This window comes from Rhipicephalus microplus, chromosome 2, assembly GCF_043290135.1.
Source record: "Rhipicephalus microplus isolate Deutch F79 chromosome 2, USDA_Rmic, whole genome shotgun sequence".
Lineage (NCBI taxonomy): Eukaryota > Metazoa > Arthropoda > Arachnida > Ixodida > Ixodidae > Rhipicephalus > Rhipicephalus microplus.
The window spans coordinates 298,636,138-298,661,678 of record NC_134701.1 but is presented as its reverse complement, the minus strand read 5'-3'; the positions used below and the strand labels follow the sequence as shown (position 1 = coordinate 298,661,678).

General features: G+C 45.0%; 2 protein-coding genes across 5 annotated transcripts; one reads left to right on the top strand and one right to left on the bottom strand.

Moving 5' to 3' along the window:
• Positions 1 to 2,805: 2,805 nt before the first annotated feature.
• LOC119187359 (uncharacterized) lies at positions 2,806 to 6,816 on the bottom strand. The gene is made up of 8 exons (XM_075882346.1): positions 6,485 to 6,816; positions 5,840 to 5,937; positions 5,416 to 5,752; positions 5,025 to 5,161; positions 4,293 to 4,431; positions 4,141 to 4,215; positions 3,264 to 3,384; positions 2,806 to 2,916 (listed from the first exon to the last, which is right to left on the bottom strand). The coding sequence occupies exons 1-8, from the start codon at positions 6,669 to 6,671 to the stop codon at positions 2,883 to 2,885; spliced, it is 1,128 nt and encodes a 375-aa protein (XP_075738461.1). The 5' UTR covers positions 6,672 to 6,816; the 3' UTR covers positions 2,806 to 2,882.
• A 94-nt stretch (positions 6,817 to 6,910) lies between these two features.
• LOC119163778 (uncharacterized) lies at positions 6,911 to 11,714 on the top strand. 4 transcript variants are annotated; one of them, XM_037415847.2, is made up of 6 exons: positions 7,017 to 7,151; positions 7,446 to 7,616; positions 7,706 to 7,882; positions 7,956 to 8,030; positions 8,331 to 8,402; positions 8,753 to 11,714. In XM_037415847.2, exons 5-6 carry the CDS (start codon positions 8,400 to 8,402, stop codon positions 10,934 to 10,936), a joined length of 2,187 nt encoding a protein of 728 aa, XP_037271744.1. In that variant the 5' UTR covers positions 7,017 to 7,151; positions 7,446 to 7,616; positions 7,706 to 7,882; positions 7,956 to 8,030; positions 8,331 to 8,399; the 3' UTR covers positions 10,937 to 11,714. The 4 variants fall into 4 exon arrangements, 3 of the variants coding, with proteins under 3 accessions (XP_075738457.1, XP_037271744.1, XP_037271743.1); XM_037415846.2 differs by having other exon boundaries at positions 8,750 to 11,714; XR_012888452.1 differs by lacking the exon at positions 8,331 to 8,402 and having other exon boundaries at positions 6,911 to 7,151; positions 8,750 to 8,915.
• Positions 11,715 to 25,541: the final 13,827 nt, after the last annotated feature.

Here is a 25,541-nt window from a genome sequence, read left to right as displayed (position 1 = left end):
GTTTCAACCGGCAAGGTAGCCCTGGCCATGACGTAATTTGAAATCCGAGGCTGTTTGTTGTTCGTAAACCTCACCAATTTACACTTCGACAGATTTAGTGTCATTCTCCATGAATCACACCAAGAAACTATGGAGTTCAAGTCATTCTGCAATTGAACGGTGTCCGCTTCAGAGGTAATTTTACTGTAAATGCAGCAATCGTCAGCATACAATCGAACACGGCTAGAGAGATTGTCGGAGATATCATTTATAAAAATAAGAAAAAGCAGGGGCCCCAAAACTGACCCTTGCGGCACTCCTGACAATACACCGACGCTTGATGAGCACACACCGTCAAGAATCACGCACTGCTGTCTTTCTGAAAGGTACGCCTCAATCCACATGAGAAGGGCATTAGGTATGCCTAGACAATGAAGCTTTTGCAACAACAACACATGTGACACGGAATCGAATGCCTTCTGGAAATCCAGAAATATACAGTCAACCTGAAGGCCTGAGTTAATAGAAGCTGCAATGTCGTGCGTGAACTCGACCAGTTGTGTATCGCACGAGAAACCCGCCCTGAAACCGTGTTGAAATGGGGAAAAGAAGTTATTACTTTGAAGATGATTCATTAAGTTTGTGTAAATGATATGTTCGAGTGTCTTGCAGCACACGCTTGTCAGAGAAATGGGCCTGTAGTTACACTTTTTTGTTTTATCTCCGCTTTTATATACTGGGGTTACGTTGGCATTTTTCCAATCAGCCGGTAAAACGCATTCTTCAAGCGACGTTTTGTACATGAGAGTTAAAAAAGGGGCGATAGACACTGCGCAGTTTTTCAAGACGAAGTTGGATATACAGTCAGGACCAGGAGCAGAGTGAACATTTATTTTTTCCAACAAGAGCACGACACCGCGTTCGGAAATTTCTATGTCGTTCATTTGCGGGATCGAGCCATCATTCTGGCATAGACTACATGTGTTAACTGGATGCGAGAACACAGACTGAAAGTATGTATTGAAACCCTGAGCTTTGGCTTCCGTGTTAGATTCGTAATATATCCCGTCCATGATGTCAGGAATAGTGGGCCTAGAATTACTTTTATTTTTCACGTATTTCCACACTTCCTTGGGGTTGGTTTTAAGTTTCTCGCCTAGATCACAAAGGTACATTTCTTGAGCTCTGCGCATAGCTTTTGTCACCATTTTGCCTATCTCTTTCATTTTTGAAAGCAACGCAGGATCAGGCACTTGGCAATACTTTCGATACAATCGATTCTTTCCCAGTCAAAAATATTCAATGGGTCCAACTGGAAAATTTCCATTTAAAATCAATGGGTGTTGGACCAGTAGGATTTTCGCCACCCATTGAACATTATCCCGTTCGAATCAATGGGTAAACCCTTATATTCCAAAGGGGGATCCAAGTGGCTCACCACTTCAATGCAACTGGTTCAACAGGGGACCCCATTGGCTACCAGTTAAGTGTGGCTGGTGCTGAGCAATTGCCAGTTAGTTGCAATGGTGCGCACCATTTGAAATTGGTTGGTGACAAACTGGTAGCCCCTTTGGCCTCACATGGCCAGCCCATGAAAACGAAATGGTACGCTGGTGGTTGTCCAATTGGTGTGAATTGGCTAACCCGTTGAATCTAACTGGTGGTCAATTAAATATCCCGTTGATTTCAAATGGTCAACCCATTAAGACTAAATGGTACGCAGGTGGTTGTCCACCTGGTGTGAATTGGCTGACCTGTTGAAGCTAACTGGTGGTCAATTGGAAACCCCATTGACCTCAAATGGTCAACCCATTAATACTAAATGGTATGCAGGTGGTTGTCCACCTGGTGTGAATTGGCTGACCTGTTGAAGCTAACTGGTGGTCAATAGGAAACCCCATTGACCTAAAATGGTCAACCCATTTATACTAAATGGTATACTGGTGGTTGTCCACTTGGTGTGAATAGGCTGACCTGTTGAAGCCAACTGGTGGTGAATAGAAAACCCGTTGACCTGAAATGGTCAACCCATTGAAAATTAATGGTAGGCACGTGGTTGCCCGGCAGGTCTCAGTAGACTAACCCGTTGAAGCTAACTGGTAATCCTGTGGTTCCAGATGTTTGGCCCACTGATCGTAACTGGCATTCCAAACAGCCCCCAATTCATTCTAGTTGGTAAGCAAATTCAATGTGGCTGGTAACCACATGACTTCCCACATTGTTGCAAATGGTCAGCACTTTGATGGTAATTGAGACTCCAATGATTCCATATGTTTCAATAAAAGGTTGAGTTGGGCTAGTTGATACATACTTGGATACATGCAGCGCGAACTTAGACAAAGAACACAGACAAGCGCTCGTCTGCGTTGTGACTCTCTGGTCTTCGACCAAGCTGCACTGCATGTATCCAGATGATTGGCCCAGTGACAAAAGCTGGTGTTTAGCCAGTCACCATTCTACCTGGTAAGCCAATTTAATATGGCTGGCCATTAGTTTCTGGTAAGCACTTGGTTGACGCTAAATTGCTAACTGCATTTCAGCCAGCCAGTGGTTGGTATACAGAGAGAGCCAACTGAAGCTAAGTAGTAGTGTAGTAATTGCAGTCTCTTGGCTGACCTATAAACATGATTATCACATTTCTGCGGATGCAAGTAGAAAATGACAATCCTGTAGAAGGCTGGCTGTCATCACACTGCACTTCATTAATTGCAATTTCACAACACAGTGGAAACAGCACAGGCTGGATTACCTAGTGTGAATGTGACATTAATGCACACTCAAATGCATGCACATACAAGATAAAAACAATGGTAGAGAAAAAAAAAATATGAAAGAATGAAAATTTATTCACACATTCCATAATATTTACACTATTTAGAAAATGCACCAATGGTCCTCCTCTGTTAAACTTCCGCAACGCCCTGGTTGTCCTTCGCCCTGCAAATGTTTTGCAGAATTTATACATTTAGTCAGCCACACAATGGCTTACATTCTTCCAAGTCTAGATGTGATTTAACATAAAAACATTAACATAAAAATAGCTATGCATGTTGAAGGGGTACAACAGCTGTGCCAATTACGCGAATTTGATACAATTCCCCGCTTTTGCGCCGAGCTGCCAAAACCATATTGCGCCACGCTGCGCCAAAATGCCAGACGAGCCTCCAAATTTTCTCAGTCTCTTTCTGTACATGCATGTTGCAAGCAGATGAATATGGCCAAGTTTCTCTTAAAAAAAGGGGGGGGGGGGGAGTCCTTTGACACAAAGAACACACTTATCTTACCGCTTGGCAAGCTTCTCAATATCTGAAAGCTTCTCAACAATGAAGTGGTTCATCTGTTTGACTGCCAACGGCAGTACTCCTGCAGGCACGCCTTGATGCTCCAGACGTGCTCTGTAGCAGTCTGAAACAACAAAAATTATCAATAAATAGCCTTGAAGAAACCAGCTGCTTAAAGAACTAATAGCATCGATATTACTTTAAGAACACAAAAGTTCAAAATTGAACTTTTAGTCATATTTCTTGATGCAATGAAGTGTTATATGCTGAATGGCCTAGAATATGCCTTAGCAGCACAGGCTTGAACAATACAGAAAGCATTCTCCAGTTAGCAAAAGTGTTCCGTTCCAGCATTTATTAGAAAAAGGAAACTGCGAACTTAGCGTGCACATGCACAAAAATAATCTAAAAAAGTAACATTTCACAGCTCTCCACTCGCACCATGTAACTGTGTGGATTTATATAGTGCAGGAAGAAAGCAGAGAACACTATTTCTTTTTTTGTCATTTTTTATGAAAGAGATATAAGTTATGATGAAAAAAATGCTGGCAGTCTACACACTAGCTCTATTGTTGGCTTTTCTTTTTTTCGACTATCTTTTTGAACTACCAGTGCATTTAAGAGACTTAAGACTTTCACCTGCCTGCACTCCTGACTAAAACAAATGAATTTAATAGTAAGTAAGAGGCAAGGTGTTGGGTCACATTTTTACAACTACATAGTTTATGTAAAATTGTGTTCATAACTGAAGTCAAAGCAGACAGTAAAGTTTGTAGTGGCTTCAAAATAGACTCAATTGCAACCGAGCTTTGCTGTGATTTCATGTACTAAGAATAAGATTGGTTCAATATGCATTCCAAGAGACTGTCTGCACACTTACCACGCATTACGTCCAACTTCCACGGTGTTAGGGGAGCCTTGCGTGGACGGTTAGGGTACCGTGGACAATGTTTTCCTGCATAACAGATATCCACAACAGCGAATTCCCCCGTTACCAACTGACACACACTATGCTTTTGTATTATAACCAACCATGCAGGGAGCGCTCCTTAAGGTTGTCTTTCGACCAGATGGTGACTAGCAGGTCCTTGACAAATAAGGAATCCTTATGATGGGACTGCACATGTTCCCATGCACCTTTCTTGACCATAAGCCCTCGTCCAATGTCCACCTGCACGGAACATATGCATTCTGAAGGCATCCATGTGCAGTGCAACCTGTATTGCATATCATAAACAACAAAGGTCTATTCATTTCACCAGCACTTTGTCAGCCAGTTTTGTGGTGCTGCACTCTAGCATTCTTTCTATGAACTGCACATGGTGGTGTCAGCACCACAGTATTCATTGAGAGAAAGTGCAGCCTTTGTGCAAGACCAGTTTACAAAGTGCCTGCACCTTCTCAGTGAGGTTGTGCTGAATCCGCGCAGCACGAGATGGCTAAAACAGCAGCAGACAAGGCCAAGTGTATTCCTTAATATTTCTGTCCAACAAGTACGTTAGTGAAGTTGTTTTAGTAAGTTGTGTTGCTGACAACGAAATTCATTTTTTTTGGTTGTTCATAAGTTCTGCTTAAAATTTACACATATCTATAATGATCACTGAACTCTTTTTGGAATGTCTTGCTCAGCTGTGCAGAGACAAACTTCTATGACAAGTAATCTATAATGCTCAATCTTGCTTTATATTATTTTAACATGCTTTCAAAAGAACAGTTGTTTGTAATTTGGACAGCTGCACATTATTGACATTCCAGATAGAATACCATTGTTTCACTGTCATTCGGTTGCGGATTGGATGAACCTGGGCGAAGGGCTCGCTCTGTCAAGGTGTCTTGTAGATCCTCAGACACGGAGGGGCTCGACTGGCTGCCATCCATGATCCTTTTCATAATTCTGCAGCCTGCATTTATACATGAGGTGCCGTGCTGTTTGCATTGCCCAGAGAGGAAAAAGAGCTGACAAAATATTTTCATTAAATTTCATCAAACAGCTGTAAACAATAGCCATTTGCAGTCTAAACTCGAAATATCTTCACTTAAAGACTGCCGAACGTTTTATGGTAACAAGCTGTACACACTGCTAAATGTCAGAAGAATGGCATTAATGCTTTCACAGCACAAAATCAGTACAATGAAGACATTTTCTGCTTCATACCTTTCATGTCTTCCAGTGCAGAAATAACCTTGTCCTGAAGCTCCATGTTCAGTCTTCTGAGTTGAGCCATCTCCCTGTCTTTTTCTTCATTTTGTTTTCGCAGTTGGCGAATGATGGTAGATTTTTTCTCTACCTGCTCTTCAAGGTTATCAATGGTTTCATGAGCCCCCTGAAGGCGCCCACTGTCCATTGCTTCTTTGTGGTGCTTTTTAGAATGTGGCCCATCTTGATTTTTCGCCTGCCTCTTCATATTTTCTTTCTTGCTTTTTAAAAGCTGAAGCAGGCGTGCCTCTGCACCACTTGTTGTTTTGTTTTTCGTTTTTTCTTTGATAGGGCTCTGGGCGAAAATAGAAAATAACTTGTTACACACTGTTTACACAAGTGTTGACAGGACCTTTTGTAGGAGGTTTAGATAATAATTTACCTCCGCTTCATTCTCGTAGTCCGAAGACGCCGGCGAATAAACCCTCTTCGGAATACGCGTTCTCTCTCTGGCCTCTGTCTCCGCGAAGTCCTCCGATTCTGGAAAACGTGAGGGCGGATTGCAACATTAACATTTACTGAGTTAGTGTCACATCATCCTCTGACGCGTGCACATTTCACGATCTCTAGCATGCACTTTTATTAGTTTTATTGCATTGTAAATTAACCATCGAACCTCGTGTGAATGCTTAAGTACCGTTGTAACACAACGTCATATGCCGCGAGCGAAATAGTAGCGTATAGACCTTGTCATTAGGTATAAAAGCTGCAGTGCCACAAACAAAGGCGCGTCCTACCGCAAAAGGGCCTTATATACTCCAGGCTGATATACCCGACGCTGTTGGTATCTCTCTGCGGCCAGGTAAATACCAGCGTCATCTCCGTAGAGTTTTCAGGTATATGCATAAATTAATAATGACACCATACTTATTTGCGATTGCACGCGGTAAATTAACAAAATGAACTATGCTAGTGGAGATTATCGATAAAATACTTTGTAGTTACTAACGGTGAACAGTGCTTAGCAGTCAGCCAGGCCAAAGAGAATGCATTTCGCCGGCAACATATCAAACAAAAGCAGGCTTACCTCCCAGTGCCAGAATCCGGGCCCTATAGTAATCGCTGTCTCCACTGTCGTCCGTCCATTTGACTAAATAGAGGGATTTGGACTTGAAGTCTTGCTGGTGACGGGGGAAGAAATCTTTAACGTCTTCTATTGGCACCGTTCCAATTTTTTTATCATCTTCGTACCGGACTCGAACGTGGGTAATCATCTTGCAATGCTGAAGAAAACATCTACACACGTGCGCTACAGCTGGTCAAACGCTGGTCGCACACAGCAAGCAACAAGGGTCGACCGCAGCTGCGGATCTGATAGTTTGTCAATGAAAATGTTATTCTTCATTATAAGTAAACAAAAAATCAGAATAATTTTAAAAGTATTTTTTTACTTTTATAATGTTTGTTTAACGCTACGCTGTTTCAATCAATTCACATGCAGACTGCTGGCTGCAGGGTGTCTATGCAATATGGCAGCCGCTGTGGCCGCAGGCAGCCGGTGCACATTGTCCTATCGCTTACATCGCCGTTTCTGTACTTCGTGTCCCGGAGTGAAATAAGCCGTCTTGTTGCTTCAAGACCTCGCGATGGAGCGCGGTCCGAATAAAAGAAAGAGAGGACCCTACAAGACTTATTTAAATCCCAAGTCTCAGTTCCAGCTACCAAGGAGCACCGCACGCGCTTGCCCGCCGACCGTAAGTTCTGATCATTTTCAACATGGATGGGCACTTTCGATCGGGGTTTTAGCTTGATCCGGGCCCTGCTGGTATCAGATCAGCGGTTGTCCACAACATTAATCTGCATGTTGCTCAACGACTTCGATCGTTGCGCCGTGTTTTACGGTCTTCCTTTTTACCACCCTTTATAGTTCTGCCCGCGAATGATCGAATGTGCTCGGCCGTGTTAAATTGCTATTTTTTATCAGTGCATTTTCTTTTTCATTAATTTAGCGCAGCAATTTAAGTCCAAATCTCATTATTTTCTTCTAGGGTGCCAGCCCTAGCATGCCTTCTTCGAGTGATGAGGCAGACAGCGACACTGAAAGGGCAGATCCACCAAGTCGAACAACATCACTGAAGAGCCGGAATAGTCACATAGCTAGTCCGGGCTCCGAACGTCCGGAAAGTGAAGAAGATTTCCCCGAGTCCGATAATGAGCCGGTAAATTGAGCTGGTAGTAGAATGCTACGAGAACTATTGTTTCTATACGATAAACCGTTTACTATATCGGCGCACTTGTTCTATCACAGGTAACGTCAAGTGGAGGCCGGTTAGGCTCGTCAGCTGGCAGTGCTATGGAAGCTCCTGCTGCAGCCCCTGAAGCACAAGAGCAGAGGAACAGCGCTGATCCGTCACAGAAATTTCCTGCACGCGAGCCTCACGCCCCAGCAGATGAAGTTATTTTACTAAGGCTTATCAGTTAATTAGTAAGCATACACATGCTATTTTATGCTTATGTATTACGATGGGAAATTATAAATTTTGGTTGGTTTTTTTTAGGACTCTCCACTTCAAGACGGCATTGCAAGCCTTTCTGACGCAGATGATTCGTCACTGTTTGATAAGGATGAAGAGGTAACTTTTACACACTAGTTGCACTCTACAAATATGTGCAGCTGGAAGATTCACATCCACTAGAATAGCCTTGAGCAAGTGCATTGGCACTGTGGTTTTCTCTTGCATAATCAGTTCAAGACGAGTTATCACTTGGGACAATAAACTCTGGGAACAACCTGCAACAGGTTTTCAGACCATGTTCTTAACACTGTCTGTTGTCATGTAATTTACGTGCTATGAGTGAACTAGCACAGCTAACTAGAATAGGCAGATTGGGTTACTGTGGCACTAAATGCTTCTTTTTTTTTTTCTTCACAGGAAGCTTTTTCAAGTGACCATGCTTCACAGCAAGGTTTCCCTGGAGATTTTCTCACATTAGATGATGACATGGTGTGTTTGTTTTCACTGGAAATAACTAGATTTATGGTCAGGTTTTAAGGGCACTACTTTCACAGGCTCTTTTATGTACTGGAAAATGTCTGTGTAAATTGGGCACTGTTAAGAGGGACACGTAGCGGTGATTTGGTGAATGATTCATTTCAAGATCACTGGCTCTTTCATTTTAAAGAATATCTCACCAGTTGGTCTGTAAAAAGTTATCAGCCTAGCAGGCATGATATTTTGTACTGATCAATAACAGAGTTGTTTGCTCATATTCATTGGGCTTATCACGGTTCACTATAACTGAATTCTGTGATAGCTTCATTGACGAAAGCTTTTTTTTTTTTTACTTTCAGCAGCCTGCTGCAGATCCAGTGACAGAGCCTGATCCATCTTGCAAGGCACGCTTTGGAGACCTTTTTACACAACTTGTCACTGAGAAAGTGGTTCTTTCGAAGGGAGATATTCTCCTAATGGCACTAAAGCATGCTGTGAAGAATAATTTGACTCTTTTGGGTTTAACTAGCTTAATAGATTTAATTAACAGAATTTTTGATAAACCTATATTACCTCACTCACAGTATCACCTACATAAACTTTTTAGCGAAACTGGCACCACTATGACTTTTTTCTTTTTTTGTCCGAGATGCTTTTCGCATATTGGCAGTCTTGAGACAAATTCTTACTTGAAATGCTCGAAGTGCAGTCACACAACTTTTGTGTCTTCCCTTTCGGATGCCCCCTTTTTTGTCACTCTCGATGTGGAGTCGCAACTTCAAAGGCTACTTAAGGACTGTGATCTTCTTGATTTAACAAAGCCCCTTCCGACGAATGGGACATTTTCAGACATCTGGGATGGTACAATGTATCGTACTTTTGTAGCCGAATCTCAACACTGTGGACCAAGAATCAGTTTCTCGTTGAATGCAGATGGGACCCCGCTTTTCAAATCAAGTGGGACATCAATTTGGCCCATCCAGCTAATTGTTAATGAGCTCCCTCCACAGCAAAGAATGTCCAAATTGGTCCTGGCCGCATTGTGGTTCTGGAAAGAAAAGCCAAACATGGCACTTTTCCAAGGTACTTTTGTTGAGAAAATGAACGAGCTGTGTGAGAATGGCGTTGAATTACAACGTCAAGGAAGGGTTGAAAAATATAAGGTCTATTGTATCTGTTCAAGTGTAGATTCTGTTGCTAGGGCACCGATGCAAGGTGTAACCCAATTTAATGGGTATTTTGGATGTAATTGGTGTCTCCAAAGAGGTGAGAGAGCTGGCGGGGCAACTAAATACCCAGTTGAGGAAGTTGAACCCACAGAAAGAAGTGAGCTCCAAATGCTAAATGACATGGAGATTGCTTTGAAAGGGGGGGTGCCTGTGCAAGGAGTCAAAACAGTGTCACCGTTGATAAACCTGCCCCATTTTAACATAGTGTGGAGCTTTGTGCCAGACTATATGCACTGTGTCTTGCTGGGGGTAGCGCGCCAGTTCCTAGAATTGTGGTTCAATTCTGATAGTGCCTGTTCAATAAGCCGACATCAGCACATAGTGGACCGCAGGCTTATGTCTATTAAGCCACCAATGGATGTGAAGCGATTGCCGAGGCCGACAAAAGAGCGGAAATGGTGGAAGGCCAAGGAACTTGAGAGCTGGCTACTTTGTTACAGTGTCCCTGTTTTGCATGGCATTCTTGAGAAGCCATACATGCAACACTGGGCTTGCCTAGTTGAAGCCTTGCACATAATGTTGCAGCGTGCAATCAGCCCAACTGAGCTCACCATTGCCGAGGGGCTATTGTTGGAGTTTCATGTGCGTGCAGAACTGCTGTTTGGCAAGTCAGTCATGACATTCAACATGCACCAACTGACTCATATAGCAAAGAGTGTGCGCCACTGGGGACCACTTTGGGCACACAGTGCGTTCCCATTTGAAGCTGGGAACGGCAGCCTAAAAAAAGCTGTAAAAGCAGCTAACGGAATTCCCCATCAAGTCTGCCGAGTCCTACAGATGGAAAGCATGGTAGTAGAACTTCAACGGCAGGCTATCAGTCCAAGTGTAGCAGAGTACTGCTCGTCTTTTGATGGCACAAAAACGCAAAAAAGCGTACTTAGTAGTGGTGGCTACCGTTTTTTCGGACACGGTTCCCGACGTGCATCAGCAGGTTTGCAGCCATCTTTACATGACACTACCCTTGAGTTCACCAAATACAGAAGAATGTTGGCGAAGGGATCAATTATCACTGATAGCATGTATGCATCTAACAAGAGGACCAATAGCTCTGTTGTTGAACTTCAAAATGGGCATTTTGTTATTGTTGAAGAAATATACCATGGCAGCGACAACAAAGCATATATATCTGCAAGGAAATTAAGCTGCAGTCCAGTGATGTACAACTTGGTGGCCATGTCACATGTGCTGAAAGTAAATCACAAGGCAGCGAATACATCACTGGTCGAATGCTCTGAAATCAGAAAGGTGGTTGTGTTTGTGGAACTCGAAAGAGCTTCCTATGTATGCTTCCCTCCAAGTTCCTTTACATTGTAATGTATTTGAAGTGAAGAACCTATGCTGTGTAAGTTTTAAAGGAACCCTGTTTAGTGCACACTATGCCTCAAAACATGAGCGTTTTTTTATGTGAGTGGCCCTTGAAATGCCTTGAGGCGATCGACGTGAAATCGCCACCCGTGACTAGTTAGCTCTTCTAGTAGGCAAGATGTTTGTCATGATGACTCATACCATTGAAACAATTCCGTTTGAGTATATATAATGTATATAGTTCATCAAAAAGTATATAGTGAATCCAAATGTAAATTAATAAACATTGAGTATGTTATGTATATATAACATTGCCACGTCTATATATGGTAATAGAAGATTTGTACGGAGGATTCGCGGGTGACCTGATCATCTCCAAGCAAGCTCACCTAACATCATTCACTTTCTGGATATGGTGATGATTTTTTGTTTCACGATTATGTTTCAATGCATGGTGACAACATGGTGTACCTCATAAAAATTGTTCTTTAGAGCAGTCATGCCTGTGTAGCTCATGAACATACCAAGAAAATGTTTTTAAATGTGCAGTGAAAATGGTTATGTGTGGGCCCGCACATGAGAGCCTCCCCGGCTGCATATTTGAGACCACTGATATAGAGGGATTTATCGTGCTGTGCAGATTAAATTGATTGACCACATGGCTGTGACAAATTGTGAAATATCTGTCTGTAAGCCAGCTTGCTCTCTAGGTTTGATTGTTTTTGGAAATATTTTTTTTTCGTTAAAGTCTAGTGTTTTGCATATTGTATTAGGTATCTGAATATTACCGAAAAGAGATCGGTGGGTCTGAATTTCTTTAAATTTATTATGTCTCTTTTTGTGTGTATTAATGTTTTATATTTGCATTGTGTACTGAATGTTTTCCTATATTTATTCAGTGGGTGCTGTATTTTTTTTATTCTTACTGCTATTGTATTCTTTATTTTAGTGTGTGTGTCGGGGTACTGCAATATTACATGACGCTTTTTATTCTTTTTCATACAAGTTCAGTCTTGTACACTATGCATAGAATGTGTGCTTGTCATTCATACATAATTCATTGTGCCACTGTGAGCATCCTTAAAGGCCAACTCCAGCGATTTTTCGACCATGTCAAGGTAATGGTGTTTCTGTGTTCCTGAGACACTCTTGTCACGAGCCCAATAGCTGAAATGCTCAGGAAATTCGAAAACAATTTTTAATAAGCAAAAAGGTGCAAAACCGAAACCCGACCGGGCGCCCGGTCTGCATATGATGTACTATTTGTTAAGAACTGGAGGCCGTATACTGGTTCTGCCGGCACGTAGTATGAAAACTGTGAAAGCCAGACCAGCGAAGCACCGGCAAAACACCACAGAGGAAGGAAGAAAGCTCTCCCGTGCTATGGTCGTGCCAAACACCACCGCTGTCGTCTTGGGGCCAGCACAATAAACAATGTAGGGGCCAAAGTAGCGATGCCATCGCCTGCGTCACTTTCGTTGACATGACAAACTTGACATCGCACTGACAGTGTTGCCAATAATTCTGGCAAGCGAGGCGAGTTTTTCGAGGCAATCTTTAAAATTCATTTGCAAATAATCTGCGCATCTCTCAAGCCTGTAATTGGCATAAATGACAGGAATGTGCGTAAGAGTGTACCCAGCGAATTTGATTGAGATTCGTTGACCTCGAAAAACCACCGGAGTTGACCTTTAAGCATCCTTAAATAAGTAAAGACATGCTGTTCACGTGTAAACTGTTAACCTGTATGAAACCTGTTTCTCAGTGCTTTACTGAAATGCCAGTTGTATGGCAATGCCTTTTTCCTCCTTTGGAACTAAAATTCCTTTTATTGTGATTCAATTTACTGTTATAAGTATTTGTAATATTTGAAGTATCTTGTACGCCTTGTGTTGCAGCACTGGCCAAGAAATTTTTTTACACCAAAATATGTTCTGTGCTATTTAAATCCTGTTTGCCTTGAAATAAAATTCTTTTTTTTTCAATGTTATTGTTGCCTTTCATACCTTCTTTCGGATATCTTGTTAGTGAGAACATCTAATTGTTTTCTCTTAGTTGCATAACCTTTTCTATCGTATGAATATTAAAAAAATTCAGTCATATCCTGCAGCAGCATTATATGCAGTGACAGGTAGCCCATAAACACGTGACATCAGGTGCTCACTGGTAGTTAGCCATATTCCCTAGTTTGGGAATAAGACATCGTTGGTACATTGTGATGCTGCAAACAGTAGAAGGTGCGGTTCCAATGTGTACTAGTACTTTAACTGCTGCATTTTCATGATGCATATATGGAAAGCTTAATCAGATGCCCTGATACAGTGGTTGTTTGTAAACCAGGCAAGTGTTGTAAACAAGCTTAATTTAATCCAAGGTTTAAGTAAGTGACCGAGCTCAGGGATTCCAAGCTGAAGCACTAGCTCGAATTCTGTTTGGGTAACACACATAAATGAATTGCTTTATATGGAGGGTTGGATGCATCACCGTAGATTTCCATTTATGACTTTCAATACTGCTCAGGTAGAGAATTGTAAAAAATAAACTTCAAAGTTATGCATGTACTGCAATTGGGGTGTCCTATTGGACTCTCCCATTGCAGCTTGGGTCCCATTGACGTCCATTTGAGTCCCATTGCAACCAACTGGAACCACCTATCATGACAGCAGGTCATCCTGTTAGAACTTCAAATATGCAGAGTTGGTTAAAATGTTAGAAGCCACTACATGGGAAGTCCAATTGGACAGTCCCATTGCAGCATGCACTTCCAATTGGGCACCAGTTAGACACCATTTGAACCCCACTTAGCCCCCTTTGCCACCCATTGCTCCTAACTGGAACATCCAGTTGGACCCATTAACTATTTTTGACTGGGTTCTATTTATCTTTGATCGGAGTTCCCTACTGAGCCATGGTTTATCATTGCGTCGCTTGGCCGAAATGATACACGAGGGAATGAAAGTTTGGGTCAAGGACATTATCTTTGTTTTGAAGAAATTCCACTGCGCATTCATGTCTAACGATGAACTGTGCGATTGGAACTCAGGAAAAAATGCATCCAGTTCACGCGACAGTGATGGGTAGTCACCTTTTTCATATGAGAACACTGTAAGAGTTTAGTGCCATCCGCGGTGCATTTCGTGAGTGCATGAGCGACGCTGGCCGTTTTAATTAACAGAATGAACCGAGCTTAGCAGAAGTCGAGCGTGGTGCTGCCGTGTAATTAAGAGGCCGTTTTAATTCCGTTTTAATTATCGGAATAAACCGCGTATTACAGAATTCGTTTTAATTAACGGAATGAACCGAGTCTAGCAGAAGTATAGCGTGGCACTGCCGTGCAATTATGAGGCCAATTTAATTAACGGAACGAACTGCGCATTGCAGAATTTGTTTTAATTAACGGAATGAGCCGAGCCTAGCAGAAGTCGAGCGTGGCGCTGCCGTGCAATTAGGAGGCCAATTTAATTATCGAAATGAACCACACTTCTGCTAGGCACGGTTCATTCCGTTAATTAAAACGGCCTCTTAATTGCACGGCAGCGCCGCGCTGGACTTCTGCTAGGCGCGGTTCATTCCGTAAATAAAACGAATTCTGTAGTGCGCGGCTCATTCCGTTAATTAAAACGGCCTCTTAATTGCACGGCAACGCCGCGCTCTACTTCTGCTAGGCGCGGTTCATGCCGTTAATTAAATTGGCCTCTTGTTTGGCCTCTCATATCTGAAGTAGTTTACCCGTGGCCATTGATTTAGGGAGATGGAGCGCAGTTTTATAGGCATTACTAATGAGTCTGTTAAGTTGCTCGATCTCCGTAAGTGAGAGACAGAGGTAGGGGATAGAATAGGTAATTCTGCATAGGCAAAAGGCCTGTATGAGGCGGCGTGTGTCTGCTTCCCTCATGCCGCGATGACGATTGGATATGCGCTTAATGAGGGAAGCTCTATTTTGAACTGAGGTGCGGATTAACTTTATGGTGCGAGCGCTCGAACTATTGTCGGAAATATTAAGGCCTAAAATATTGATTTTATTGACCCTTCGAGTAGGGGTGTCATCAAGCATGACTTGAATGTGACATGTATCTTGCTTATTAAAGTCAATTACTAGGAGTTCCGATTTAGCCGCCGAGCAGGTGAGCCCGATATTGTTGGCGTGTTTAACAACAATGTCAGCAGCCAACTGAAGCTTCGATTCGATTTCGCCATGGTTGCCAGTATTGACCCAGATGGTGATGTCATCCGCGTACAAGGAGTGATTGATGGAAAAAAGTTTGGCAAGTTCCGGCGCTAGCGGTATGAGAGTAACGTTAAAAAGGAAGGGGGACAAAACCAATCCCTGGGGCGTTCCCTTGCTACCTAGCGTGAAGGGATCGGTTTTGAAAGTGCCCAACTGTAGGCAGACGGACCTAATGCTGAGAAAGGCAGAGACATACCTGTGCGTGCAAGAGCCTACGTTTAGTTCACTAAGAGATTGTAAAATCGAGGAGTGAGAAACATTATCAAAAGCCTTAGTCAGGTCCAATGCAAGGATGGCTCTGGTGATGTGTGGAAAAGTAGGATTTAGCACGTCCTCCTTAAGATGCAGCATGACATCCTGAGTGGAGAGTCCCGCTCGGAAGCCGTACATGGTGGAGGGAAACAGTTTCCCTTCTTCCATGTAGCGATTAAGACGATTGAGAATTACATGCTCCATCAGTTTTCCTGTACATGAGGTAAGGGAGATCGGTCTCAAATTATTAAGGTCTAACGGCTTATTATGTTTGGGTATGAAAGTCACCTTAGCTGAGTTCCATTCCTGGGGCAGCATGCCCTGCTCTCATTGTTGATTCATATAATCGGTAAGAGCTGCCACTGACTTGGAGTCTAAATTTCGGAGTGTTTTGTTTGTAATTTCATCTAGTCCTGGAGCAGATGTGGTGCGAAGTTTGCTTAGGGCCGCCCAAACTTCCGCCTCTGGAATTGGTACATCCAAGTCTGCATTGGGAGCTCCATTGTAGGTAGATAACGATTCTCGCCTTGGGCCAGGGAAATACGTAGTTTTAAGAGCAGTTTCAACGTCTTGCCCTTGTTTTTCTACTTCAAACAAGAGTTTTGTAATTCGTTTATTACTTTCACATTGCGAGGAGCATGGATCTAACATATGGCGAAGCAGGGACCAAGAGTTCGTCATATGTAGAGTACCGTCGAGTCGGTTACATATCTGGTTCCATTGCTGCGATGAAAGTTCGGCCGCGTGTTCAGTTACAAGCTGGAGTGTTTGTGACATATTGCGTTTTAGTTTACGATTATATTTTTGCTTGAGCCATCGTTTCTCCAAGCTCTGATAGGCCTCTCATAGGTGGAGTAGCCTGCTGTCCACTGGATCACGGATATGTGCTGCTGGGGCTACTTTTTCGCTAAAAGCTACATCCTGTTTAAGCTGAGACGCCCAGTCTTTGTAGTCTGGAATTTCTTTTTTCGGGTTTCGGTCTCGGATTTTGCTAAATTTGTCCCAGTCAACAATAGGTTTTAAATGAAACTGTGGACGAAAATTGGCATGGTACAGTGCAAATTGTTAGGATGTAATGATCACTGCCGAGGTTGACCCCACTGTGTGTCCAGTTAGCTTGTAGCACATTTTTAGTGAAAGTAAGGTCAGGGGTGGTATTTCTGCTCACACTGTTGCCAATTCGTGTTGGTGGCGTGCAGTTAGTGACTAGAGTGCACCTGTTTCGGTGAATGTATTGAAAAAGGCTGGTGCCCTTCCGAGTGTTTCTCCTGTAACCCCAATCTACGTGCGGGGCATTAAAGTCACCCGTTACAACTGTGGGAGCAGAGTTTGCTATTTGGATGGCCATATCGATTGCTTCAAAAACAGCAGTGAGGCCATCTGTAGGATGAGAATAAATATTCAAAATAAAATATGTGCCTTGTCCTGTACGACGTGGGAGAAGTTCAAGAAGAAGGCAGTCACTGTAAAGATCGGAAAGATCATGCGCTATAAACGAGATATTTCTTTGTATATATGTGGTAGCCCATGGGGAGCTAGGATACGAATGTACAGCCTGATAGCCGAGGAGTTTGCAAGCTTTTAAAGGCTCTTGAACGGAGATGACATCAGGGGCCCGTGTAGACCACTGTATATAAAGTGAGAGGTTGTCTCTCTTGTTTCTTAATCCACGGCAATTCCATTGCCATATGCAGAGTGAAGAGGGTGAAGATGAAGCAAGGGTGCAGGAGGGGGTTATGGCTGCTAAGGCGCTGGAGAGGGTTGAGATTGTGGGAGAGATTCGAGCCGAGCAACTAACACGTCTAGAATACTCTCTATCTTATTGAAGCGTTCAGCAATTCGCGTAAAGCCTAAATCAACCTTTTGTTTGAGTTCCCGGTGTTCTTTCCGAATTTTTCGACTGGTGCTTTTAAACTCATCCTCCGATGACTCGGGTTGCTCTGTCCTTTTCTTTTTTGCTGGCTGTGGAGAGGAATCTATAATATCGGTCCCTGACTCGGCTGCCATATCAGGCTCTATGACAGAGGGGGAGATGGATATGGGTGGAGTAGACGCGAGTGGGGCAGCTGTAAGTGTACTTAAACGTTCCAGCACTAGAGCCAACTGTTGCTTTAACTCTTGATTCTCTCGCATTAGACGTTTGATAGTCTCCTGAGTTTAGGAATTTTCTTTAGCGTCAGAGAGCATACAACAGGAGCAGGAGGCTTGCTTTGCCCAGCTCACTTTTTCGGGTTTGGTGCTGAAATCACGGCTTTGTGATGCACTTCGTCCAGGGCTTTTGCCTTTGCTGCCACGGTTTCGTCCAGAACTGCTGCTTCTGCTGCTACGGTTTCGTCCAGGACTCTTGCTTCTACTGCTACAATTTCTACCGTCGATGCTTGAAAAAAACTCCTTCTCGAGCTCGAACTCGGGCTGCTCCTGCTGGTGTTCTTGTTGCGGCCTTTGTCGTGGCCGAGAGAGACGGCTGAAGCTACGCTGAAAGCGTTGCTTGCGTGCGCCCTGTCACCCGTCTTGTGAGCGTCCCCACAGGTGACGCACTGCGGGGTGCAGGGATAGTCCTCCGGGTGTTTCTGTACGCAGCTTGAGCAAGTGAGGCGATTTGGCAAAGGACATACATCTCGTCGGTGGCCGACTTGTCTGCAGTTTAGGCACGCTTCCACCTTCGGTCAAAAGTTGAAAACGGCGTAGAGGATGCCAAACATTTTGACTGACGGAGGAAGCTCCTCAGCCATGAAGTGGATGAGCACTGAGCGTGAGGTACGCCCCATGTCCTTTGCTTGGACTATTGGTAGAAGGGGATTCGCCCGACGTAATTCTTGAATCAAGTCCTGAGGTGATTCACCATTCCAAGCGCGGTAGATGATCCCTGCTCGTGCCCCGCCCGGGGAAGCTATGTACGCGTGAAATCCCAGTTTTTTACAACGTAGCATGAGTTTTCGTATTTTTGCATAGTTGGCAACTCGGTCGGCGCAAGAAGTGGACATGGTGAAAATATTCTTGGCCAGATTGGTGCACACAAGATCTTCTTCGGCAACCCCAGAGTGCAGTCCGCTGTTGGCGACTACAGCCGCTCGTAACTTTCCGTCGTTGTATTGGGCCAGATCTACGCCTGCGCTCGGACGAAAGGCAATCTTGAAGTCATCGACTGGCAACTGTGGCAGTCGTTTTAAACGAGGACGCGACACAGCTGTGTTGTCGAGCTTTGAGGAAACGCTGGGCGGTGATTCCGTTTTCCGTGCTGGCATTTCGGCAGCTGACGCCGCTTTACTTGACTGCGTTCCTTCAGTTACTTTTGACTGTAGTCGAGGTAAGCGTTGTCGGGCATTCAGGACTACACTCCATTCTTCTGGGTTGAATTCTGTGGCAGGTAAATCCGTGCCACTCACCACGTATGCCATTGCGTTGCCGAATGAACTTGTGCACGCGCGTCGACGCGCGAGCCCGACGCCGGTGCCGGTGGCGTTAGGGCTGACGAGGCGGCGTTCCCCCACTCAGCAAGAGTTGAAGTTTGCAAAGCTCCTCAAGAACAAAGAGGTTTGAGGCACTCACCAGCAGCGTCGGCAACTTACTGAAGTTCAAGAGAGACCACTGTTGGCCCCCAAAAAGCAGTCTTGGTTCAACAAAAACTTCGTAGAATACGGAGCCCATGCAAGGCACACCAGCCTTGCCTGGCCCCCTAGCGGACTCCCCAACAAGGAAGATTTGCAGAGATTGGTGGACATACAGGAGGTCACGCTAGAGATAACAGATAAATACAAATATCTGGGTGTATGGAAAAGCAATGGGGCCGAGTACCCAAGGGAACACGAAATATACGTGTCGACTAAAGCTAACAGGAATGCAGTGGTAATGAAAAACATGGCACTGTGGAATTACAATAGGTATGATGTTGTGAGAGGAATATGGAAAGTGGTCATGACGTTCGGCAATGCGGTTTTGTGCATGAGATAAGAAGTTCAATCAAGATTAGAAATTAAGCAACGTGGAATAGGTAGGCTTGCCTTAGGAGCTCACGGGAATACACCAAATCAGGGAGTACAAGGTGATATGGGATGGACATCATTTGAGGGCAGGGAAGCTAGCAGCAAGATAAAATTTGTGAAGCGATTGAGAGAAATGGGGGAGGAGCATTGGGCTAGGAAGGTATTCAACTACTTGTACATGAAGAATGTCGATACAAAATGGAGGAAGCTAACCATAAAATTGACTGGTAAATACTTTAAAAACAGCAGGGGGCCAAACCAAAAAAAATTATAGGTTAAGAAGAAGGTGAATGAAGCTGAGAATGATAGGTGGAGAATGGCATTGCTTCGTCCCGGGGATCACCACAGGCTACAAGTCAGCTGAAAAGTACCTTTAAGGTAATAAACTGAACTGAAAAAGAAGCATGCGTTGTTCGGCATTTCAAAGGACGAAGCTCGGTTAGCACAAAGGCGGAGAGCGATCCCGCGAGCTGACAAGCTGCTCCAAGAAAACTCGGTTGTGCGCGAGCTGCACCTCGGAGAGAGATACATCTCCCGGCACTACGAGCACACTGTGAATGGCGAAATTGTCCGCATTGAAAGGGGTAGGCCCATAGGCATGCTTGCCGTTAGGGGGGAGGGGGCGAAGGTTCATTGCAGGGCGTTTTCTCCCTATTAAGTCAGTGTATGATGCAGATTTTACGCCCCCCTTTTAGATGACTAAAAGAGTGCCCCGCTGCCTAGTCAATGTATAGAACAGCTTTAGCGCCTCCTCCAAGCTGGCCAGCCCCCTTTGCCCCCTTCGTGCGGACGCCTATGGGTAGGCTTTCCAGAGAAGCTCTTCGCGTTTGTAGACGCCCTTGAAATAACTTTTCCAAAGTGGTGTAGCTACAACAAGCTTCACAGTTACAGCTTGGAAAAACCTGTTTCCTGCTTGGTAAAAAAAAGTCCCACTGGGCTGCGCACAACATGGTCCGAGCCTCACCAATCAAGTGACCAAGTACTTTTCTGCTCACCCATTTGCCTTTTTACACAAAGGCACTCCACAAGGAGCGAGCATCTTCCCGTGAAAAGAGAAAGTACCTGAAGCTTAGGCGCATCGCCAGGCTTGCAGCCCAATGTCCTGTGGGGCGCTTGTGAATGATAAAACTTTTTCCTTGGGGATAAAAAAGGACGCGCGACCAATTATTAAAAATGCATTGTTGTAAACAGACAGTGAGTCGCCACTCAGAAATGCGTTGTATAGCCTGTGTGCAGAAAATAAAAGGTTTTCATCCAGATACCGCTCGTGATTCTAGTCTCTGAGTATGACGTTATGAATGATGGGGCTTTATTTACAAATTTGTGCTTGAGGAAATGATGGTTCGCCGTGAAAGGTGTTGCAAGCAATGGTTCACAACTGAGTTCATCGTTCCACTCTTCTACCACTTCACATCGATAAAATGTTTCAGTGCCGTCCCGCGCTCACTTTCGGCATCCTGTCGACCTGACGATGTTTCAGCTCTCGTGCACCTACGTAGGCATCCTGTTTTCCAGCTGCTAATTAACATATTTTCTCGGTCGCCATTTGAGGCCATGCATGAGCAAAAAAAAATATTTTAAATGTTTCACATTGCCCACGGGCGTAGTTGATTCCCGTCTCTACGCAGCGCAACGCTGCCTTGGGTGACGTGCAAACGTGTACCAGCGTCATCTGGCGGTTTCCTAACAAGGCGTTACGCGCTAACCGGCGCGTTCATCCCGCTTTCCTATTCTAGTCACTGTAGTAGAGGTTGCTATCGTGGACCGGCAGATAATGGTCGATGATAATGGTCTTCTTACGGCGGATAACTCTGAAGGGTTTATCGTACGGTGGTTGTACTAGTACTGCATCGTAACGCAAAAAGACGTGGCTATACACTACTCGAGTTCACTCTGTAGACTGTCGTGAAGGTGTAGGCCGAAACTGTCATCGTGTGACGTAGGCGAGATGCATAGTTCCCAGCAGCAATGAGGGCTTGTTGTCAGTCAGGCTTAAAGAACTCACTACGCAGAGCGAAACAATATTAATGAAAGACACAATGAGGTCATTGAATTCGGCGTGCTGGTGGTGTGAAGGATGGTGGCCAGTAGCTTGCGATGACCGTTTCCCCCCAGGTAACCACTTCTGCCTGAACACAGTAGTCAGTCAACCATAGGTGTGACTCTCACGCCTCAAGGGAGGAAGCTGGCAATAGTGTCTGGTAGAGAGTTTTCCTCGCCTTCCCAGATAATGCAATTTTTGGTAGCCTTCAGGCACCCGCAATGTCGGCAGTGTGGTTGAATGTATTCTGGGTAAGTTCTAGAGAGCTGATGAGGGCTCAGAAAAGAATGTGGATTTGGTTCCAGAGCGTAGCTTGTTCCCTTATGAGGTCAGTATGTGGGGCCACGTATCATTCTTTAAGGTAAACAGCGCAAAAAACGAAGACAGGAATAGGAAGACACAGGACAAACGCCGACTTTCAACTGAAAATTTTAATAAAGAAACATCGTATATATACAGTTATTCGCACATGCTCTTGCACGAAGACAAAACTAAAACTAAAATAAGTGCTGTAGGCACGAGACAACTTGCCCTAAGAACGTGAGTGGCAATAATCTGAAAACGATAATCCTTTATCAAGCAGAGTGATTGATGGTTCACTGACGCAGTTTTTGCCCGCCTTTTGTGTTCTGTAGGCTTCAAAAATTTCTCTTGCCAGCTGGTTGCGGTGGCGGAAAAGAACCTTCGTTCTCGAAAAGTCTGGGGTGCATCCACAGTCACGGCAGTGGATGGCCAAGTGTGTCGAAGGTGCGATACTCCGAAGGGAATTTCGGTGCTCCCTCAGTCTAGAGTTGACACATTGCCCCGTCTGGTCAATATAAACGCATCCGGACGGGAAGAGTACGCTGTACACAATTCCAACTGCACACTCTACAAGCATATTTTTGTGATTAATGGAGCATGCGTTCCTCGTCAAAGGAGTGTTTTCAACGCGTTTCCGCACCGCCGCGCAACATTGCCGACCTTATTCCTGGCAGCAAAAACCACTTCAATGCCATGCCGTGCACCCACCTTTTTAAGCCTATGCGATAGTTGGGGAACGTAAGGCAACACGACAATTTTTTCCCCTTTACTTTGGCTGATGTGTTACCTTTGAGGTCACCCTTCAAACTACGCATAAGCTTATCGCAAGCCAGCCAAACGACATTTTCCGAATAGTTAGCTTCCTTTAGTCTTAGTATTTGCGATTGTACGCTCGTACCTTCCTTTAGCTTTAGCTTCCTTTAGTCCCAGTATGCTCGATTGTACGATTGTACCAGCAACAGCTTTGAGGTTGGGGTGATTGAGTTGTTCAAAGGCTCGCAGCTTAATCTTGGCTGGCTTCTCCTTAACCGGAAAAAAATGCTTCCCTGCGGCACATCCTGCTTTTTGCTTAAAGGAGCACTGACATCAAACTTCAAGATCGAGATGTGCCCATCATTAGATCGCTCGGTATACATAGGTTTTCTTGGCGAAATTTGAACGGCATCCGTCGCGTGGAAGTTATTTTAATTCGTTGTCAAACAGCGTAGAAAAGCTAAGGAGAAAAAAACGAAAAATAGACTGCCCTGCGACATCGACACTAGTGCGACGTGTTCGGTGTGATAGATTCCACGAATACCATCCTGAGTGACGATGCCCTAGTAGCGATGACGTATACGATCCGAGTGTTCTTATTGTGGCGCCGAAGTGCAGAAACGCACTCGCTCGTCCATGGCCGGGCTGCGAGTTTACAAAGGCGAGCGGATAGAGCCCCCCACAATGCACTGCGGCCCAGCGCTCTTGGAGGCTATGCATTTCCGCCGGCCTAATTGTTCAGCGCGCTGTAGCTCCCCGCATTTTCGCATAGCGTTGCCGGGAGGCTGCTGCACCAGCGGGGGCCTTGCTCGCAAAGGAAAGCCCTGCCAAGGCTTTTGGATTTGCGCCGAATTGAGTTGGCCCGGCCGCCGGCCGGGCTAGGGCCGGGCTAACGCTCGCAGGTGCAGTCTAGTCCGGCCGTGGCTCATCGCGTCTGATCTTCATCGCACTGGTTTAAATGATTTCATGAAATTATCAAGATAAAAACCACCTTTAAAGGAATGGCGAAAAAAAGAGCAAGAATAAACGTGTGCTTGTTGGTCAGCATGTCGGGGAATTGTTGTGAGTTGCAGTCTGGTTCGAAGCACGAAAAAAGCGCAATGAGGGTGTCTTTTCATATCACGTGTGAGTTACAAATAAACACGACCACAAGCGATCAAAAGTGGAAGAGCGTGTATTCAGATGTCATCGCTAACAAGTAACATGCAGGTATCGTTGAATTTTGGTTCATCTGTAGACTGCGTCCACGTAAAAGTAGTAATGCCGTGTTAACCGCGAAAGGCTGGATAGGGGGGGGGGGGCATCTGGGGGTGCAAAAAAGAACCTGACAAGCAGGAAACGTGTTCTATTTCTCTGCTGATGCTCATTTGCGACAGCTATACTGCATTGACCCCTCTGCGTATACCTGAATGCTTTGCACGCCCAAACACACTAATATAGCTAACCGAGACACACGAGCGAACAAGGCTGAAGCGTGCATCCTCGGGCACCTCTGCAGTGCTGCTTGAAACGGCGTCCATTTCGCAATCACTGTTCTGAAGAAGGTCGATCGAAGCAAAAATAATTCGCAACGTCGCGAATTGCGGGTATTCCATGCTCCAGACTATCGTATTGAACCCGAGTCGACACTTTGTATGGCGACGACAGCAATGCATGTGACAAGGCATGACTGAATGTGTCCGCCTAGCAGACGAAATGTTTGCGTAGCAGCTGAGCCTGACGTCACTATTTTCTGTGGAGAAGTGGGCAGCTGTGGCGTGATCTATCTGAAGGTGAACGCGAGGTAGCGCCACTGCTGGTGCTCCCAGCGCTAAAAATGGCGGGATTGCCGGCCGCTTTTGAATAGAGCTAGATCCCAAAAATGTAGATCAATAAAAGTAATAGTTATTCATTTCTCAGTGGCGTTTTAGGTCGAAAATCACTGCTATGGTGTCTATAGCTACTCGATGACGCAAAAATAATGGCATGAGTAAATTTGATAATAGTGCTCTTTTAAATGTGAGCTCAGGACTGAGAACGAAGAAGACTTCCTTGTCCGACACCAAGCACCGAAGTTTCCTAGATGCTGAAAAATCCACGATTGGTGCTAGACGCCTGCCCTTTTTTCTGTTACTGTTCTTTGGTAAAACTCCGGCAAAGTCAGACACACAGCTTAGCCTGTCTTAGCCTCCGCGACAATTCCCTGCACATGGCAACCTTATCAACGGCGCGAAGAGATAGGGTTTGTGGGGGTGCTGACGCCCCCCCCCCCCCTGTAAATTTGTCTGCGCCGCGTGGCGCACGTGTCTCGCCCCAAGGCTTTATTTCGGTGGTGACCACCGCCAGGCGATAGATGGCGTTGTGTTCGCTTTGAGTACCACTGTTGGTAGAGTAGTAGCGCCGGCGGTGGCCCCTGGCGGAAGGCGGGCCTTGGTGGTGGGCGAGAGTTGAGCGAGTCTCTTCTGCGCGTGGCGGCTGCCGCGAACGGTTGTCTGTAGCGTGGGTCCCGGTGCTCGGCACCGCGGGCTTCGCGCCGGGGTCCCACGTGGAAAGTCAGGCGTTGGCGACGCCACCTTGGGTATGTGTTAGTGTGTTGGGTGTGTGTTTATCATGTTATTGTGTGTTTAGTGTGTCACTACGTTATGTTGTTTGTATGGTAGCGTGTTAATTAAAATTGATGTATCATTCAGCGGACATTATTGTCGTCTAAATTAGTTAATAAATGTATATCTTGTGTGCTTTGTACCGACCGCGTCTGCTGTGTCCGTTCACTCCAAAAGCGTGGCGTGGCGATGCGCTCGTTCGCCTCGCCGAGACCCCACAGGCTCAACACAATGTTTTGGGCCCAGACGTAGAACTTGTTCGTGTTTCTTCAGAATCGGTTCATTACTTGCATTCAAAAGTTTTCCTTGAATATTAGGCTTTGCCCTTTTCGGAAGTGTACGGCGCACGTTATTCCATAAAAAACTCTCTAACCTGCTCACTTGCTCTTGACCATGCTTGGAAATCTTGGCAAGAAGTACTGTCCTTGCAGCATGCCAACCGGAGACAGTCTTTGGGATGTCTCGCCTTGTG

Bases quoted from the DNA above. Each gene is read 5' to 3' on its own strand.
- LOC119187359 (XM_075882346.1), bottom strand. From the start codon at position 6,671: ATGATTACCCACGTTCGAGTCCGGTACGAAGATGATAAAAAAATTGGA. The intron at 3,385-4,140 runs GTAAGTGTGCAG...TTGTTGTTTCAG, and splicing joins GAAGTTGGACGTAATGCGTG to ACTGCTACAGAGCACGTCTG. The intron at 2,917-3,263 runs GTAAGATAAGTG...AAACATTTGCAG, and splicing joins ATTGAGAAGCTTGCCAAGCG to GGCGAAGGACAACCAGGGCG.